General features: G+C 39.9%; 1 protein-coding gene across 7 annotated transcripts in view; it reads left to right on the forward strand.

Annotated features, from left to right (window-relative positions):
- The window catches only part of PIK3CG (phosphatidylinositol-4,5-bisphosphate 3-kinase catalytic subunit gamma), a 39,137-nt gene extending 35,304 nt beyond the window's left edge, over window positions 1-3,833 (forward strand). For all 7 annotated transcript variants that reach the window (XM_075491891.1, XM_075491878.1, XM_075491897.1 and 4 more), the window contains one exon: window positions 1,806-3,833. In XM_075491891.1, the coding sequence (XP_075348006.1) occupies window positions 1,806-2,087 (282 nt within the window). In that variant the 3' untranslated portion in view covers window positions 2,088-3,833. The remainder of the gene's footprint in view (window positions 1-1,805) is intronic.
- The last annotated feature ends 11,802 nt before the right edge of the window (window positions 3,834-15,635 follow it).

Here is a 15,635-nt window from a genome sequence, read left to right on the forward strand (position 1 = left end):
TTTTCTTGGAAGATGTTAATTCAAAACTCCATTCAGTTCCTGTCTGAATAAATAACTGTAACAGGCAGATACAGATTTTTTAAATCTTTTGAATTCCTGGAAGGACTGCCTTTGAGATGCAGTTCTTGACTGCATAATTGTTTTTCTGTCTCAGACACCCGCAGCAGTGAGATGCATCATCCATAGAGAAATGTAAAACCTTCTTTGATATAACTAAAGAGCTTTCATCTCTTTCAAGGGGAACAAAACACACACTAACTCTTGCGACAAGATTTCCCTGTTTGAAGTTGATAATACATAAGTAGAATTTCTTTTTTTTACTTTTTATTTTTTCCCCTGGTGTCATGGAGAGAAACTAATCCCTGTGGTAAGATGGTGGTGTTTTCTGTTGTAAATTGTGCTTTGACCATTGCAATTTATCTTCTGCTTTGCTAGAGCTAAACGAACATTAGAGTTCATAAGTATGATCTTATTTCAGGACAGAATTTATTTGGAAACGGAGTGAAAGATTTAAGGGCCCAGGCAATAGGAAAAAAGAAATCCTACAGACAACATATCAACATATCATCTTCCTTCCTTACTGTCTTCCTAACCTGTCTGGTTGGTTGTCCTGGTGTTGCTGATGTGAACAGTGATAATTAAGATTATTTCTGCACTTCTTACTGTTTCTAAGGAAGAAAAAACCCATACACCTTGTAAAAAATAAATGGTGTTCTAGAGGGCTGATGAGATTTGGTGGAACTTTACATGAAAATATTTGGATTTCTTAAGAATTCTTTAATAAATTAATATACATTTGTGGAAAGGTTAAATTGAATATTTAACTGGGTAAAAATTAGAATTGCTTCAGCTTTGGGTTTAATAGCAACGACCTTCTTGGAAATATTTTTCATCTTTTTGCATTACTCCATTGCAGGCCCAGTTTAACTTTCTAATATATGATTGATTTCTTCATTGCATTGTCTTCCTAAAGATGTTATTTCTAAAAGTAAATGAGTAATAAATTTAATATAAGAAATAATCATTTCAGGTTATGTATTAGTCACTTAGCATTAAATATTCTTTTAAAAAACATTGCGTGTTTTTCCAAGCTGCAGAAATTTCATTCTTCTAAAGGTTATGTTGTTAAGCACAAATTACTTATATATGGAAGTGAAAAAGCTATAAAAAAAAATCTGTGGAATCCAGTATGACAGAACATAAACATAGAAGTCCTACAGCAAGGCAGTGTGCCTGAAAACTAGAGCTGTCAGCTGGAAAAATTTCTCAGAACACCAAGCCTGAAAAATCTTCTCCATTAAATAAGCCGTCACCTCTGCAAAGTTAACAGACATATATATAAAATGAAGACCAGTCCCCTGGAGGTGCTGCTTTACTCAGTATCACTTGCCAGCCATGGCCTTTAAATGGGAACATACCAATTGGAAAGGAAGACAATGAATTCTTGCTGTCTCTTTTAACACCCACAGAAAGAGATTATATGACAGGGAAATTAATTTGAAATTTTGGTGAAGCTAAGGTTTTTTGCTTTAGTAATTAATATAATATTATTAAAAAGAGCCTTTAGTTTGCACATCAAAACAGTACTTGTTGCCCCAAGGTGTGGTGATGAATGAAGTAATACCGAGCGATGGATGCAGAAGTTCGCTTCACATTTCTGCTCAGGTGAACGGCTCTGTTGGGTCTCCTCTCTCTGATGTACTTGAGTGATTGAATAGCGTTGGTTAATGAGAGTCCTGTGAAATTCCTACACCACCCGTCTCAGTTCACCTCATTAATTAACAAAAAATTCCTCTCTCTTGTAGGATGTGTGCGTGAAGGCTTATTTAGCTCTTCGACATCACACAAACCTGCTGATCATCCTGTTCTCCATGATGCTAATGACTGGAATGCCCCAATTAACCAGCAAAGAGGATATTGAATATATCCGGGATGCACTGACAGTAGGGAAGAGCGAAGAAGATGCCAAAAAGCATTTTCTTGATCAGATCGAGGTTTGCAGAGATAAAGGCTGGACTGTGCAATTTAACTGGTTTTTACATCTTGTGCTTGGAATCAAACAAGGAGTAGAAAAGCATTCTGCTTAATATTTTATGTAAATTAAATGTGGGTGTGAATAGGAGGTTAGTGAATCTACATGTTATTTATGAATTCTGAATAAATGAGCAGTCAAAATTGCCTTTACTTTGCTGGCAGCTTAAATGGATCTTCTAAAAAGGCAAGGACTTTTGCTCTGCCCCTCCAGAAGATCTTCCTGCAGTTAAGATTTTTTTTTTAATGTCTAATGACACTTCACATTGCTGAATTCTTTTAACTAGTTGCTTTGCTGACGTGCCTGCATTTTTCTTGTTTTCTTCAGTAATAATTTCAGCTAAATATGAAGGAGGAGCTTGAGTAAAATGACAACCTGCTAATTCAAATAGAAATCCCCTATGACATTACCTTAATTGTTCATGAGGGTCAAGCCCTTCAAAAGCAGAAGAATCTGTTTAAAATCTATGGTTATATTGAAATCCCTGCAGGCAGTTCACTTCTTTCTCAGGATGGCTTACACTCAAGTGTTCTTCACCCACATCCTTCTCTTTTGTCCCTTCCTTAACACTTTGTCCTTTTTGGATTTTTAATATGTTGTCAGTAGAAAACAGCTTTGGCTTTACCACTAGAGGAAATTACTTTACTATTATTGTAGCCTCCTGACATAGACAACTGAGCTTGACTGTCCTGCCAGGAGAACTTCATAGTTACCTGGAAGTTCCTCACATTTGAACCTGAAATTCTGAAGGTTTAATTTTGAAAGGTTTTTTACTGTACTTTTTAATGGGCAACGTCCGTATTTATATTACAGATTATATTCTTACTGTAAAGTTACTAAAATTCCAACTGTATAGTAAAAGCTGTGTAGAAAAAGCAATGGTACTTCCTTATTCCTCAGAGAAAACTCCTTATGTAAGAGTAATTGACCTTTTACCAAATATTTGAGAAACCCAAAGTTATTTATTCTTTGGTGATATATTTTCAGGATATACCTAGAAGGAATTAAATGTAATCTTTGAAATTGTGTATATTTTGCTATTTATTTTTAAATTCCTTAAGAGACTATACTACTGAAAAGCTATTTATGAAAGAAAAAAATCCTTATCCTTAATTTCAGTATTTAAACTTAAAAGAGGAAAAAATGGGCAGTGTTAAGTAGAATTTTAACTTCTCTACTGTAGGATGCCTGCAAATCATCAAGTCTGCCTATGGTAGGAAAGGAAAAAAATATAGAGCATGAATTGGTCTTTGACTTGAATTATTATGGTATACTTCCTGCTAATGGATTTTTACCAAAGAGAGAAGATGGCTTACAATATTGCTTTTTTGCACTTGTGCCCGTGTAATTTCTTCTTTCATTGTAGTGTTACATGGGTTTTACATTACATCTAAATGATTAACTGAATTTTGAAATTCTGTTATCATTTGCTTTGATCATTTCACAGAACTGTTAAGATTTTAACTACTGCTACCACTGTTACTACTGAGTGTATTCTTGAAGGATTTTTAATAAATGTACTGTAATTGGTGTCTCAGTTATGAGATATAGCCAATCTATGCTTGAAACATAGATGTTTAATTGGTTACTGTGCACAACTATTTTTGATGTTTATGGTAGACTCTAGTTAAGGAAATCTAAAAAGTTAAAATGTAGAATATTTTGTTGTTCTGTTCCATTATTATGCTGTGCAAGGTAGGCTTAAGACCATACTGAAATATAAATGGTGACTGTTGTCTGTAAAATGATATTTTTAGATTTGTATTTTATAGATCTGAAATAAATTGACATGTTCTATTCATTTGATTATCATTCATGAATAAGCAGCTTAGCCCAAAATACACATAAATATTTTTTATCCAGTTACTAAAAGACCATGTAATCTCAGTAAGAAATCATATTCAAAGTCCCACTCAGAGGAATTGGTTTAGTTCCATATTAATAACTCTGTATGATGTCAGATATCTTAAATTTGAATAGTCGATAGTATTAGAATTGCAATTATTATAATTTTAAAATCTGAATAGAATATTACCACTTTCTAAGAGCACTTTACTCATTCCTGGTTTGTTCTATAAAGAAAAGGTTTAAAAAGTAAGTAAATCTACTTCTAAATTTAACTCCAGCATAGGGAAATAAATGCTAATCACAACTTCAAGGGAAATGGCACTCTTGAAGCAGCCTCCATTCACAGGAAATGGTCTACGAGAGATCTGCACCCAGAGGAAAGCAGTTTAGTCCTGCACTAAACTTAGACTGATGATTTTTATCAGCAGTTGACAATGTGCTGTATTGAATTGTATACAATGTTTGTTACAGACATGTGAAACATCTCTGTGCTGAGCTTAATAAGCAGACTTTTTCATTTCTTTCCTTGCCCGTGAAGGCTACGGTTGGGCTGCCTGGGCAGTGCTAAGCTGCCTTGTGTCTTCCTTTGAACACCCCCTCTGCATCAGGCATTGGGTGTTTGCCAGCCTGACTTCTGGGAGATCAAAAGCAGCTGCCAAATGTCCTTTTTACCTACAGAACAAGCTATTAGGCAGCTTACCGGCACTTTATTTATAAATAGCTGTGCATTCATACGGCTGATTATCTGTTGGCTTTCATGTGCCTCTGGAAACCTCCACCCACAACTGGCTTTGTTTTCTGGCAAGCCCTGACACCAGGAAAAACAACACAGAGATGTGGTTTGAGGCAGTCCAGCTTCAAGGTGGAGTGGAATTGCTTTTCAGGGGAGGAGGTGGGCACGAGTACACGTCTGCCTGTCCCGGTGCAGAATACGGCCATCGCTTTCTGCAGTGGTGGCTGCATACCCAAGGCCTTGAAAGCTGGAGCTTTAGCACAGCCGCCACTGCTGCATCAGGAAGCTGAACCGCAATGTCCTGAGTTTGGGCCTAGTGTCTTCCAGCGCGTAAACACACCAACCCTTCAGAATAGCTGGTTTGCAAGGGCTATAAAACGGGACATGTAAATTAGTGACTAACCACATTTTTCACAGGCTCTAACACAGCATGCAGAGAGAGAAAATGACTACATTTTCTGAGTAGGTCTCAATTATCATCCTTGTCTCCTGTTAGCCTTAAGATTATTTTTTGAAAATTATTTTTAAGGGCTACTTTTTCTTTAAGATGTATTATATTTTCTTGGGAGGCTAAATTCACGTTACTACTGCACCTAACAGTGGAAATTTGAATCTATTCCTAGAGTCAGTGCCTCAGACTCAGTTGTGACTTTACATATACTTTGGCTCCAGCCAGATCATGGAGATGTTGGTTAGCAATGAGTGTGTCCCCCAGGCAGCAGCCTAATTATATTCCAGAACAGGAAGAGAAGTTGAAAGGGAGCTAAGGTGTACAGCGTGATTATATTTAGATCTTCATTGAATACACTGGTTGCACTTGTTAGAGGTATTTAATCTATCATTAGTAGAATATTTAGCCTTATTTAACACATATTTAGCAGAATTTCCTCTAAAATGTGACCAATGATACAGAAATACAGATATGAACAACTGACTTGAGAAAAATACCAATGGAAATTAGAACCCTTTTAGGATATTTTTTCATATAAACCTTTTTTACTGTCTACTAGCAGCTTTCTGCAAATCTGCATGAGTAGTCCCAAGGATTATGTAGATTAGAAACTCTGTGCTGATGACTTTCTACCGCAGTTTGTGTAAAGTAGTCTTGAAAATAAGAAATTATTAAAATTAAAGTCTGGGATACCAAACTGTCTGCAGGGTCTGGTGGGCCCTTTTTAGTATCCCAGTAACACTGAAGTATCTGAAAAACACCGATATGCTTTCTTGTATCTTCTAATTGCAACTTACACGATATATGTTGGAAACAGCACTCCAGAAATGGCCTGTTCTCCTGGACAGAAGGCTGCAGGAAGACGCTCCTGCCATGCTCACCTCAGCCTGCATTTTGGAGGCAGAATTGGCCAGAAAAAGTACTAATATATTTTTAAGCTTCGTGGTACGTTTACAGAAAATAAGATTCATGCTGGAGAAGGGAAAGCAGTTTGTCTGCAGTTACACCATTAATAACGACTAATCAAAGATACAAATGACATGGTTATAACCACGTGAGGTTCGTACATCATTATGTCATTAGAGAAAAGAGGCATTGGTGACCAGTTCTAGTATGATACAGGGAGACGATCAGAAGGACATGGCTTTTCCTGGCTTTTTGAGCATCAGTGGGTCTCTTATACCCAGCAAGAGAGGGGCTGGTGTCCTGCCTGTTGATAATGAGCAAGTGGGCACTTGACAGGAAAAACTCTTTCCTTCCTACGCCTGGGAACAGGGATTTGTCATTTCAGAGAGTGCATGGCAGCACTTGACATGGCAAGAGCACTCCACAGGCTGGGGAAGGCAAGCAGGCAGTGTTTAGAAAGATGTACCATTTCTCAGGTGATCTCCTGGGGATGCAAAAGAAGAGGCTGTCGCTTTGGAAACAGCAGCAGCACAGTGCCAGAAACACATGCCAGTTAATTTTAGCTAACAAAAGAGACCTGTGTATGGCAGAAGTGCTAAATCTAGTAAGTACGAGCACATCCCACACTTCGGTGCAATCTCTCTGGTGTTCAGCATCAGGAGTCACGGTTTGCAAGTGCTGGTCACGCTCTCAAAGCTGTAGTGTCTATGGTTAGAGTTTACCACCGATCCATTTATTAAGTGCATGAAGAAACAAATGGAAAATAATAATCTGTAGATAGCAGCATTTCTTGAAAAGATAAACATTGAGTAGATAAACAAAGAAAGGTCAAATCTAATGTAATGAATAATAAACAAGCAAGATCCCTGAAAAGAGAAAGAGAAAGAAAATAGAATGTTAATGGCCCATAGTACAAAACAGTTTTAAAACTACAGCTCAGACTTTGTAGCAGATCGTCCTTTGCCTTTGAATATATCTTCCTTTATCGAGACTAACTAATTATCCTGCAAAAGGCTACAAGGGCTATGACTGTTTAATAACCCAAGAAATCTGCTGCCACAATGCAGTTCCATGACAAAGAGTTAATTAACAATTCAAGATACAGCCAGAGCTGAATTTTGCTCAGAGTATTTACCATTAAAAGTTACCTGAGATTAAAAATAATGCAAAGAAACAATTAGTCTTGTGCTTGTTCCCCAAATCAACCAGCACGTGTCTGGGATTGGCATTAAACTCATCACATGGGGAAGTTACTTCCCATCACGATGGAAATGCATTTTTCTCTGCAGCATTTGGGGCTGGCCCCTGTCAGGGACAGGATACTGGCCTGGACAGACTCTGGCTCTGATGCAGGATGGCAGCTCTTCTGCTCAGCTGTCAAATGTCTCTGCACAAAAGAATCTCGGTGAGATAAACAGGTCTCCTCAGGAAATGCTCTCCCTCCAGCCAAAGTCATCCTTCATTTTGATGAAGTTCATGACAGCATCTCTGTTTTACAAACCTGCTTCTTTCCCACAGAATATGATGTATTTTCCAAACTTTATAAAACAGTAATTCTGCCTGACGGGAGAGAAAAATACCCAGAGATCTCAGTAACTTTAAAGCAGTCTGAAACCGAAACGCTCTGGTCAGGGAGCTTTCGATTCAAGGTGATGCCTCATGCAAAGGCAGGCAATTATTCTCCATGCCACCACAGACCTCCTAGGGAGGGAGTTCTAGGGAGATGCTAATTAGCTAAACGTGTTCATTTTTCAGAGGACCATCTTTGGGAATCTGTCATTGCAACAGCACACCGAAGCGAGGGCAAAGACTGGCTTCTAACGAGACCAGAGACTTGGTCCTGTGGAGACTGACGCCAGCTTTGTGGGGAGTAGGTGGCCATTGGGTGCAGCTGCATCTTTCCCAGGGCAACGGGGACCCAGCGGCAGCAGCCCTGGCAAAAATGGGTGTAGAAGTCAGGGTTTAAGTGCCAAGATGAGCTGTGTGCTGTGGGGCTTCGAGGCAAGGGTAGGCGGGTTGCACTGAAGGCCAGACCAAAAGCCGTTTGATGACAGATTCTGCCCCCGTCACTCAGCTTTTCTGTAAAAGCAAAGGCAGACCCCTGGCCCTCTGTCTGAGGAGGGAAGGGCGCTGCTCACCCCCTCGAGGGCTCCTAATGCACAGCCAGCACCACCCGCAGGGTTTAGACCTCAGCAGATAAGGTACGTTACTGAAAGGGCCCTTTCACGGGATTCATGCAACTGCTGTGCACAACTGTAGTTCGTTAACTCAATGTTAGTTAAGTGTCCCTCTCAAGGATTTGAGGAATGCACCTCTTGGAAGACTTTTTCCTAAAGTCTCATTTATTCCCACTGTTCTCCTTTTCTTAGTCTCTCCCTGCTTTCTTATGTAAATGCTAACGTGAGCTCTTCAGAGACCAGTGTGTGCTTAAAAATCCTTATTTACCTTTATATAAAAGCTTCTTCAGTTTACCCTGTCCTCTGGAGTTCCGTATTCCCACAAGCCATCTAAACACAGACAACAATGTATAGCATTAGGATCTAAAAAAAGAGCAAGAGGACTATTTTCACAATGTTGTTAGCACCAGAAGAAAGGAACCAACTGTCTTCAAGGGGGCTGAAACACAAGACTCTCACCCCAAATTGGAGATTAAAAAAACCCCTAACTCATCAAGTATATTTTTAGAGTGTTGACTTTTTTAACTCTCTTCTCTTCCTCTGTCCCCGTGTGTACACACAATTGTCTTATTCTGAAAAGCCAGCTGTGGATGCGCACATAAATACACACCTCTCCACGGCTGCTCCGATGGTGTCTCCTCTAACCCTCCATCACCCCTCCAAGAAGCCGACCGCCATTCGTTCCCTGCTCTCTTCCCAGCAGTCTCTGCTGGACTGCTTTCCCACAGGGCCCCATATTCCTTTTCTATACCAGGCCTACAAAATGCATCTGGAAAAAGAACAATGAACATCCAAGAAAAATAAAGCGTTCTTCTTCTACTCATGTTTCCCAATAAAGATTTACATGAGCTGCAGAGATCTGTATGTGGAGGAATACTTTTATGACATCAGCCACCCACATAAATGCTGGGAAAAACCCAGCCTATGCAGAGTGGTCTTTAGTTAATGCAAAACTTATCCTCACAGTCCTTAAGTACTGGTGTTATCAGGACTATTCAATGGGAATACATACAGTTTATAAAATATAAACTTGCTTTTTTTTTTATCAGTAGGTAAAGCCGTAATGTGAATGATTATTCCCTCCTGCTGCTCAGGATCTTTGCCCCAGTTCCTCAGTTCTATTCTCTTGTTGCTGTTGCTTGGACCTCAAAATTTAAAACCAGAATAGACCATCCACTTCTTATACCTGGGAAATGCACAGCTGAATGGTAGCAAAAGAAGTGTCAAAAATACAGGTAACTAGAGATGCTGCCAACACCTGCACTGGGAGAAACTTGCTAAAAATTCTCCTGACTGTGAATCCCTTTAGAAAAGGAATCTAACAGCAACAGAAATCAGGAAAAGCTGTGCATATATGCTTCACGGTGCAAAGCACTGGAAGACCAAGCTTTCCCAAGTTTAATGCTCTGTATTCATCCTTCTGACTACTATTATCAATGGGCTCAAGGTGGAAAAGGAACTTTATCGTGAATACACGTTTGACTGGAAAAATGGAGAAACCTTAATGCAGTTAGTGCAGTAGTAACAGAAACGCAGCCCTTCTCCAGGATGACCAAGACTCAAAAAAAGCAATAATGTGGGGCCACCACAGTCTAGTTATCCCAGCTGGTATCATGTATGTATCCTATCCAAAACCATGATCAATCTAGCTAGTGGCATCAGCAACTGGACCTGCTGAGAAGCAAGTTAGCTACTTTTAGTACTCCTCGTAAAGCAATACTTCAGAGAGCACCCTTTAGTATATCATCTTCACAACAGATAAGCCAATAAAAAAAGATACATGGAAGAGTCTTTATCATAATTGCAATATCCTAATTTACAACAGCATCAAAGATAAAGCACAAGAAATATCCTTTAGTGTTATTTACAACATCAAGAGAATATAAACTGAAACTGAATCACAGGAAAGCAATTAAAAGCACCATTTTGTCAAAAAGATGTGGAAACCACAGCACAGATGGTAACAACCTGCCAGGATTTGTTTAAATACAGCAGATATCACACAGCTTACAGCAAGACCTCCCAAAAACTTAAAGGATACTACAACCCTTCAAACACAACTTAAACACCACTAGAAGTTGCTGGCACCAGTGAGAGCAGCACTGTTACGGGGAGAAGCTCCATGAGTGCAGACAAGGGCACAAACATCCATATAGCAGCATCTCCATTCAAACAGGGAAAGGAAATATTTGTAGATGTCAGAAATTTCACAAATCCACAAAGGGCAGGATTTAAAAGACATAAAAGTATGGCATGAAAACATATAGAAGTCCATAAGAAAAAAGACTGTGATAGAAGGCTGAAAACCCCCCCAACATTTGGAGAAACACAAACAGATAATTCCCCCAAACTGCTCAGTGCCTACTAGAAATGAAGATAAAATGAGACCAGAGACAAAGAATCTTTTAGGACAATGAGTCCTTTAGGAGAATTTAGGAAATCTGGTTAACTCGCAGAACAACAAAGTATTCTTGGCTACCAAAGACTTTTGGAAGGAAGAAACAAAGTTAACTCTGGAGTATGGACTGCAGAAACAGAGTACCTAGTCATTACAACTAAAATACCTCAATGGCTCTGAAAAAGATACTCGGGAAACCTCTCAGAATGGCACACACAGGGAAGATGGGCTGTGCACGTCCCCAGCAAGAAGGATCAAAAATAGTCAGAGACTGTTTCCTTCGTTCCAAACACCAGAACCAGAACTCAAGGAGCTTGACAGCAATGCCCGATGCACCCAACAGAGCACAGCAGGAGCTGGCGGCTGCTCTTTCTTAACTCAGAGGAAACCATTACCTGCTGATAGTTGATTACTATGGTAATTTTTCAAACTCAATCAAACAACACGGGAGCTGACAATACAGCAAATGAGGCTGTGACAGAGCCCTGCAAAGCTCCTGGGCTGTGAGGAGAGAGGCGTACAATGCAAGAAACTTCGATCTTCAATACATTTTCATGTCTATGTATCCCATTTAGTCTCTACAAATTGCTGGGAGCAAGATGTTTCTTGTTAATTTGCCATGTACTTTTTCCTAAAATCTATGGTTTACAAAGCCTTATACCAAGCTAAAGCAACCATCTGGGATAGAACGGGTGAGTGTAGGAAGCCTAATGTTAGTACCAAGCCCAGTGGAAGAATCCAGCCCATGCACACAGGCTGTATTGGTGTCTCTTGAGCCCTGGGTGCCTGATCAAGAAACCAACCTGCAAAATGCTTTTCTGGCACTTCTACCAACACCTAACGTTAACACACAGTGACTTGTTGAACTGAGTATGAGTAAGTGCAAGAAATAAAAGGAAAGTGCTATCTGCCACTAGTCTCAAAATTTTGCAGCAGGATCTAGTCCAGGAATTCATCTGTGCTCAATGGTTTTCTTGATTAAAAAGGCCTGTAAAGAAGGGACAGCCGGCACTGGAGATGCAATAGGACAAGTTCTTGCTAGAGTCTGCTTTCAGTCCAAAGGACAGCAAGGCCCTGAAAGCTGAGAGCTGGGCTGAAAATCCCTTGCTTTGACTTAGTTTCTTGACTGTTTTGCCCAAATAAAAGCATCTTTTCCTTAATGCTGATGAAGAAGTCTGTAAGGAAAACATTAGAACTGTTTCTGTAAAAGTAGGAGTGTGCATTAGCTTACTTTTGAGTGCCTACCCTCCAACAACTGGTTTGTGGCTTGCACTTTTCTTAATGCTACTTTATTCACGGAAAAAGGGCTCCGTTGGGAGATGCAAGCAAATACCTTCCTGGCAAATAAGTGGACTAGAGATGGTTTATGACTTGGAGAACATTCATACCCATGAGTCACCATGTGGCAGCGTTTGCTAGATAAGGGATCTGCAGTGAATTTATTCAAGTAATAGCCAACAACAAACATCTGAGGGATTTAACAGATCTGTACAGGATCGATGTTTCAGACATGCACAACCCTCTCTCCATATTATTCTTGGCCCAACGGACAGAAAGCTGAGAAAGATCCAAAAATAGTCAATCAGCTACTAATCAAAGCAAATGAAGGTTGTCAAGACCTTCCCTCAGTTTACTGAACTACTGAAAATAAGCAAAAGCTGTGAGTTGTTTCTAATGCCAAGAGTTATTAATCAACATTTGTTCACTGGAAGACGAGCTAGAAATTGTACTATGATAAAAAGTGTCAAATCACTTAAAACTTCCACAGGAAATGTCAGTATTGTGACAAGAAGCCTAAGAAGATGATCTGTCCTCACAGTAATTAAATGAGCAGAACAACCTAATTTTTATGCACGCAGAAGGGACATACAGGGAAAAAGGAAACTCCTTGCTCTTAGTGGTGCAATATGCTGCCAGCAATACTGGAACAGCAAATGAAGAGAAAATGCCTTGCAATATTAGCAAGCCCCAGGAACCTCCTGCTTAGCATATAGAAAATGCCAATACAGCCAACCCAAGCACAGCTGATTTTTCATGTTTTGGCTATCACTACAAGAACCAAAAGCAACAATTGCTTCAGATGGAAGAGAAGATTGAAATGCCCGAGTGAAGGATTGTGGTACATTTTGACAATGTTTTTAAGAATACCTCCAAAATTCCTTTGCTTATGAGAATGTGTGGCAAGACACAAGCAAATAGTCGTATGGATTTTTTAAGAAAGGAAGAGGAAATTAGAGTCCTCCTTCATCTTTTTTCATGTGCCTTGAGCTGAGTTGTTGTGAGCAGAGCGTGTGTTTGAAACATTTTGTTAATAAAAAGCCTGTTAATTTAGCTCATCCCATATGGATCTCCATTACTTCACACAGCCTAAATAAAGGTAATAAATCATGTTTACATTGGGATATTTGCCTTTTTTTTCCTCAAAAGGTAATTTCTTTCACACTCTTGCTAACACTGCTATATATGCAAAGCTTAAGTATAGAGTAAATTTCCAGTTGAAAATGTAACAAACACAAACAGTAGATCACCACGACCATCATTCCCATAGGCATGGCCTTCTGGGAGAAGGAACCTTGGATGCTCTTACTGAACAGTGGATGTCCCTGTGGCCAATCTGGGGTGGAAATAAGATAAATAAGAAGTAAGATAACCCCATGGTATTGCTCCACTTCTTCGGGAAGTTCCTGATGTTGCTGTTTCACAAGGGGAAAGAACAGAGGAGGTGAAATTCCCCCAGTGAGCATCAGGGCTTATATTGCCTTTGATCTCAGGAGCTTTTTGAATTGTACGTAGGCCACGTGCCCATTGCAGATGACAGGCAAAGAGGGTTTTGATGACAACAATTGCTGCTGCTCTCTGGATCTCTGCTCTTAGCACATCTGGGAGCATATGTGCTTTAGGCAGCCAGGACAGCACGTGTCACCAGGGTAGCAGGAAAGGAGGCAGCTGGAGCCAGGGCTCATCAGAACAAGGAGAGCAAAGTTTTGAGTACCAAGCTGTATATCAAAATAGCCAGCTTTGTAGGAATCCCACCAATGCCAAATCACAGTAAATAAGCTCTAGTTCAAGCTGCAACACCGCAGGCCTGGGCTTGGGAGCAGGATGTACTGTACCCAGAGAAAATAGGAACAACAAGATTCAGAGCTGGAAATTCAAATCCCACTTCAATCATGTCTTCTTCAGCTCATGGAAAACAGCCTTGGTAAATCTCTAGTCGCATCATCATGACAATTTTCCCAGCTTGTTGGCTAAACAGTACCAGTACTAAATATAGGCCCCTTTGGCATGCCAGCAGGAGCTTGCCAAACATGAAGGAGAGCAATTTGTCCTTCCTGAGAAGATACATGCCACCATCAGGCATATGGCACTGAGCCAGAAGAATGGCAAACAGCCCACTACCGGCCTCAGCCTCATGTATTCCCACACTGCCATGTTATCATACTTGTAACATGGAGGATAATTAGGACATTTCAGGGCAGTATATTTTTTCCAGGTATGAGTCACTCTTGTAAGACAACTCACTGAAGTGCAAAGTTAAAAAGTAATGTCATTGTTTAAAAAAACAGGGAGTAATCTGGTGAATCTTCACACCATGTTTTAAGGTCCTAAACCCACAAATGAGACTGCTCCACCTCCAGATACTTTTAATATATAAATTGGTATGTACTAAATTCTGTGACAAACAGATTGTCACAGCTGTCAGAGTGGGTCACAGAGAAATGAGCTGCATTTGAGAGGGAACTGGCTTATCCTTTAAGGTACAGGCCTGCAAATAAACAATAAACTGTGGAAGACCTATTTAATGTAATATATGGGTTTACTTTGCTCAGAAAATGAGCTCATCCTGGGAAAAAAACCCAACTTCTTTGTGAATCTCTTCTGATGGATTATATCCTCGTAAACTCAGACAGGGTGGTCCAGTTTTTAGTAGCTTAGTCATCAACAAGATCCAAGAACAGGCTTTAAACTAACACAAAAACATGACATTTCCATTTTTTCAGGACCCCTGATCTTTCCCCCAAGAAAACTAATCAGTTGCAGTCTTGAACTGGAAATGGATTATTTACAAAAATACTTCTGAGAAATAAAATGTTAGACTTCTCTCCAACAGTGAAAGCTGGTCAGGCGCAAATGTCCATAGGCACACATCTACTTACAAGATCATGACCTAAAACAACAGAGGAAACCACTGAGATCTGGAGAAGGTAATTTCTCTGTTATTCCAAATACAAAAAATATGTTCAGAGATAACCAGAAGTAAAGAAAGGAATCAGCATTGACTAAAAGTAGGTCTATGCATACATAAGGGGAAGACTCTATACAGAGTTTCCCATGTAAGGAGATATATATATATACTACATATGTTCAAAGAACCGTTTTTTCCAGTTGAAAAGGTTGAGGAGAAGGAGGATCAAGTGCACTGGAACAATAGAAAGGATTTTTGTATTGCCCATTAATTTCTCCATGAGGGAACCACCAAGATGTGCTCAGCAAAGAGCTTTGCACTGGAGAATTTTTTCATTTCCAACTCACAGCTAAGGAGTATCTGCCACAAACAACAGATAAGAAGCAAGTTAGGAAGTTAGTTAATTATTCATGGGATCGTCATCTTTCAGAGGAAAAATCAGAAATGTCATAAAAGGAGCAAAGGGCAATGGGACCATCAATTCAAAAGTTTAGATGCCCTTTCGCAGGCTGAGAACTACTAGTTGCAATTACATTAGCTGTGATGTTTTGAAGGATTCAGAATTATGGGCCTTCCTCTGTGGTAAATGCCTTTTGCTGCAAATGGCTTTGAAACTGGCCAGGTGTGGCAGAGTCCTCGTGCAGGGTCTGGTCACACCAGCTGGACAGTCCTTGAATCCTGGAAGTGGGGTGCTGCCTCTTCAAGCAAACTTAAGTTGAAGATCAGCATGGAGGTGCTCAGAACCAGAGAAGGTGGTGCTCCAGGTAGAAAAGTGCCAGAGAAGAGAAGATTCATGGGTTTGGGGGATTTTTTTCCCCCCTTCACTTGGAGTAGTGAAAGAAGAGATAGAGTTCTGTGGCCTATTTCAATATTCTTTAATCACTGTTGAGCTGTGAGTAATGCT

The sequence above is a fragment of the Mycteria americana genome, chromosome 1, assembly GCF_035582795.1.
Source record: "Mycteria americana isolate JAX WOST 10 ecotype Jacksonville Zoo and Gardens chromosome 1, USCA_MyAme_1.0, whole genome shotgun sequence".
NCBI classification, from domain to species: Eukaryota; Metazoa; Chordata; class Aves; order Ciconiiformes; family Ciconiidae; genus Mycteria; species Mycteria americana.